Source organism: Geospiza fortis, unplaced genomic scaffold (assembly GCF_000277835.1).
Source record: "Geospiza fortis unplaced genomic scaffold, GeoFor_1.0 scaffold173, whole genome shotgun sequence".
NCBI lineage: Eukaryota > Metazoa > Chordata > Aves > Passeriformes > Thraupidae > Geospiza > Geospiza fortis.
In genome coordinates this window covers 5,011,987-5,015,570 of record NW_005054334.1, presented here as the reverse complement: position 1 = coordinate 5,015,570, position 3,584 = coordinate 5,011,987, and the positions used below count along the sequence as shown (strand labels likewise).

General features: G+C 52.6%; 1 protein-coding gene across 1 annotated transcript in view; it reads left to right on the top strand.

Moving 5' to 3' along the window:
* SHISA8 (shisa family member 8) overlaps positions 1 to 540 on the top strand; it is a gene marked incomplete at its 5' end in the record, with an annotated part of 8,936 nt that extends 8,396 nt beyond the window's left edge. Inside the window, one exon of the mRNA XM_031057765.1 lies at positions 1 to 540. This exon is cut by the window's left edge and continues 117 nt beyond it. Coding sequence (XP_030913625.1) covers positions 1 to 80 — 80 coding nt within the window.
* Between the last annotated feature and the right edge of the window lie 3,044 nt (positions 541 to 3,584).

The following is a 3,584-nucleotide window of genomic DNA, read 5'->3' as shown; positions in this document are numbered from 1 at the left end:
CCTTCGGCCCCTCCGCCTCGCTGTACGGGCAGCACTCTCGGCACCTGGCCACCAACAGCAAGACCGAGGTCACCGTCTGACGGCCAGTGCCAGCGGGGACTGGGGCTGCCCCTCACGAGGGGGGTGCGGCCATCGGAGGCAGCCCACAGGAGGAGGAGAACACCACAGGACTTACACCGCGACGCTGGCCAGAGCGGGAGACGCGCCGTCCTTCCTGGCCCCAGGGATGGGCACTGCCAGCTGCACTTCACCATCGAGGAGGCACTGGGGACTCAGCCGGACAAGTTTCAGGCGTTCTCAGCTCACGTCCGGAAGAGGCTGAGCCAGGGACACACTGGCCATACCCTGCTCAGGGGATGGGGGCCAATGCTGGACAGACTGGGAACAGATCCTGCTGGGGCCAGGCACCCCCACCTGGCTCCTCTGGCGAGGTGCGGGGAAGACAAATTGACTCAAAGCACCGCCTCTGCACAGCCTGAGCAGCCCCCTGCCCTCCCCAGCCTCCTCCCTGCCCCACTGCCCCAGCCTCCACCTTGTCAATAAATAACACATTAAACTGTATGGCCTTGGCATGAATTGGCTGGGGAACTTCACACTGCTCACAAAACCTTCCCCCGGGGCAGCAGGGCTCAAAGCCTGCTCCCCCACAGGGTCCGGGGAACCCCCCACAATGGGGGACGTGGTGGGAACACAGCTTACAGGGCCAGCTGCAAAACCCTTCAAGCAGCTGCACAAAAAACAGATCTCCTCTGTCTGAAGTTTAATGCTTCTGACAGAGTTTTACCAGAGGGAGCAGAGAAACAAAGAGATGGAGCGAAAGGACATTGTTCTAAAGCAAGGTCAGGTAACAGCCTTCCTCCCCTAGAGAAGCTCCTAAAATTGCAGGCTTCTGGCCCAGCTCCACCTTGCTTGGCTCTGCTCGAGCCATCATCCTCTTGAGCTGCTTCCAGAGGAGCATGGAGACACCACACTTGCTCCTCCAAGGGACTTTCACTGCAAACGGTACCATTCTGTTCTCTAGGTCATCCGGACAAAGGACTGACAGCTTCATGAGGCGCCTCTGAGGTTTTATGTCTCTAAAGGACTTTTCAAGCTCACCTCTGCTTAAGAGCAGCTGCTGGGTGGGATGAATAGAGCTAAGAGAAAGAGGGCAGGTGGGAGGTGGTGGTAACATTCATCTTTATTAGGTAACAGATGCTCAGAAGCCCTGGAACAGGGTTTTCAGACAGCAGGTATGTTCCCTGGGGAACTTCCCCACCACCAGTTGCATCTCATATCACAAAGCATCCCTACTCTGAACTCCATGTGGATAAATAAGACTTTCTTCACATAATCCATAAAACAATTTCCTCCCACCCACAAACCGAAAAGTTACAGTATATACACACACATATAAAAAAAGTTGTAGGGACAGATGGACAGCAAATTTTTGAACAGTGTAGAAAAAACAGGGCAAAGATCCCTCACTCTGGAGGGGCCAGAGACATACCAGCCATGCTAGGACCCTTGGTACTTCGTGCTATTCACTACCTGGGTTTCAGCCCAACAGCTTCTCCCAGCTCCTGGCCCAGCCAGTACTCCCTGCAGCCCAGCCCCCAGGGCTCACACTAGCAATAGTGACAAAGTGAAACCTCAGCATCACTGCTTTCCCAAAGCCTTGCCTCCCATTCTACTGAAGCACAGAACTGCCCATGTGCTGCACGCAGACCTGGAGAAATGCAAGGTAACTCAGAGGTTGCCACAGGCAAGGAGTTTCTGTATTTTAGGAAAAAAACTTGACAAGGAAGAGAGCATGAGAGCCACAGAAGAGGGGGAAAAAAATCAGGAAGAGGCAATCTACTCCCCCAAAACATGATCACTGGTAAGCTCATGAACTTGGCAATGAGCAATCAAAATGTGTACAAATCAAGAGCTGTTCTGCACTTAGGGTACCTGTCAAAGCTGAAGTTGCTGCCACCAGAGCATCCCCTACACGGATCAGACACTCTTGAGAGCAACCTCTTCCCCTCAAACAATGAGCCCCCCCTCCAACCACTGACTCCAGGAAGCAAGGGACACCCCAGCCAGTAGGACAGTACTGGCTATTGCAGCTGGGTATCCACCAGCTATTCCCCAAATAAAGTGGGGGAGGTAGGCAAACACCTTCTGGTCCCCATGCTTTTGTCCACAGCTACAGACCACAATTCCCACTGCGAACAGGCTTTGCTGGGAGACAGGTTTCTCCTGGCCCCAGTTTCCATCTCTTTGAAGCCAGGCAACTCCAGGACTAGCATTACCTGTGTTCAATTACTGCAGCACGTGAAATGGCCCTCCCAGATGCCAAAAGACTCTGTGCAAAGGGAAACCACAAGCCCCTATCCTTCTCCTCTCATTTTGAAGGAGCTCATGCCTCTCTGCAAGAACTGGATACATGTAAAGCTTCTTGCAAAACAGTCCAAGTTTGCAGGAGCTGGGCAGTACAGGCTTGATTGGGACAGGATGGGTTTGGATGGCTGCCGGTATCTAAATGCTTCGAGCTGCCAACACAGAGAACATGCCGGCCGTACACATGGAGGGACAGCAATGCCCACTTGCCAAATGCTGGCTTCCACTTATGCACATGTGATAGGGCAATCACTCTGCACTTCTTTGGAGAGATGCAACAGGAAGGGCAGAGAGAAAGAGGGCGAACCGTTCTCTCCCTGTCCCAAATCCACCTCCCACTCCTGGAAAGTCACAGGCAATTCAACACCTGCAAGTCAAACTGCTCAGAATAGCAACGATAACAAAGCTGGGAGACTTGCACCCTAAACTAGTGCCTCCCAATCCTGCAGGAGCTGTGGAGGAGTTAGAGAAGGTAAGGAGAAACACCTGAAGACAAGTTCTGGGACTGGGAGTTGAGTAACATAAAAAACTGTTTCTAAAAATTGTTTCTGCATCAACAAAAAGGCACCAGAGAAGCATTCACCCTTCATGCCAAGTGCAGGGCACTGCATGTCCACCTCTGCTGCCACCCAGCACCAGATGACCAGGGATGCCAAGGTCTTCTATCAGGCTCTGCTTATTGCAGTCTGCCACAAACCCACCCCCTGCTGAAAACTGGAGGCAGCTATCACAGGAAAAGATGCATGAAGCAGAAGGGAAGGGAAATCTGCTGCACTGTTCCCCATGTTTTTGTAAAGCCACAAACATTCCTATAAAAAAACCTGTATAAAAACTGTAGAGAAATTTTTCAGGCAGTACTGGCCCCAAGTGATACTCCCAGAGCACCTAGGTAAGTTGGGTCTAGGGGGCTTCAGTTTCCTGACACACAACTCAAGGAAAGCTGGTGCCTTCCCCTCTCTTTTGGGAACAGCTTTAGGCCCCAGCAGCCCCATGGGACAAGGCTTGAACAGATCCTCTGCCCTCCCCAGAGATTTCCTTTCTGCAGAGGTGTTTGGAAAGGGAACAAAATACCCCTGAGGACAGACACGGGATGTGCCACTTCTCTATGCCGTGGGCTTGTGGGCTTCTCTCCCAAGCAGGGACGGGTGATTTGTGTCGGGGCAGCGCTTCTCAACAGCCCCAGGCATAGTGACAAAAACCACAACTAGACAGATTCCTGC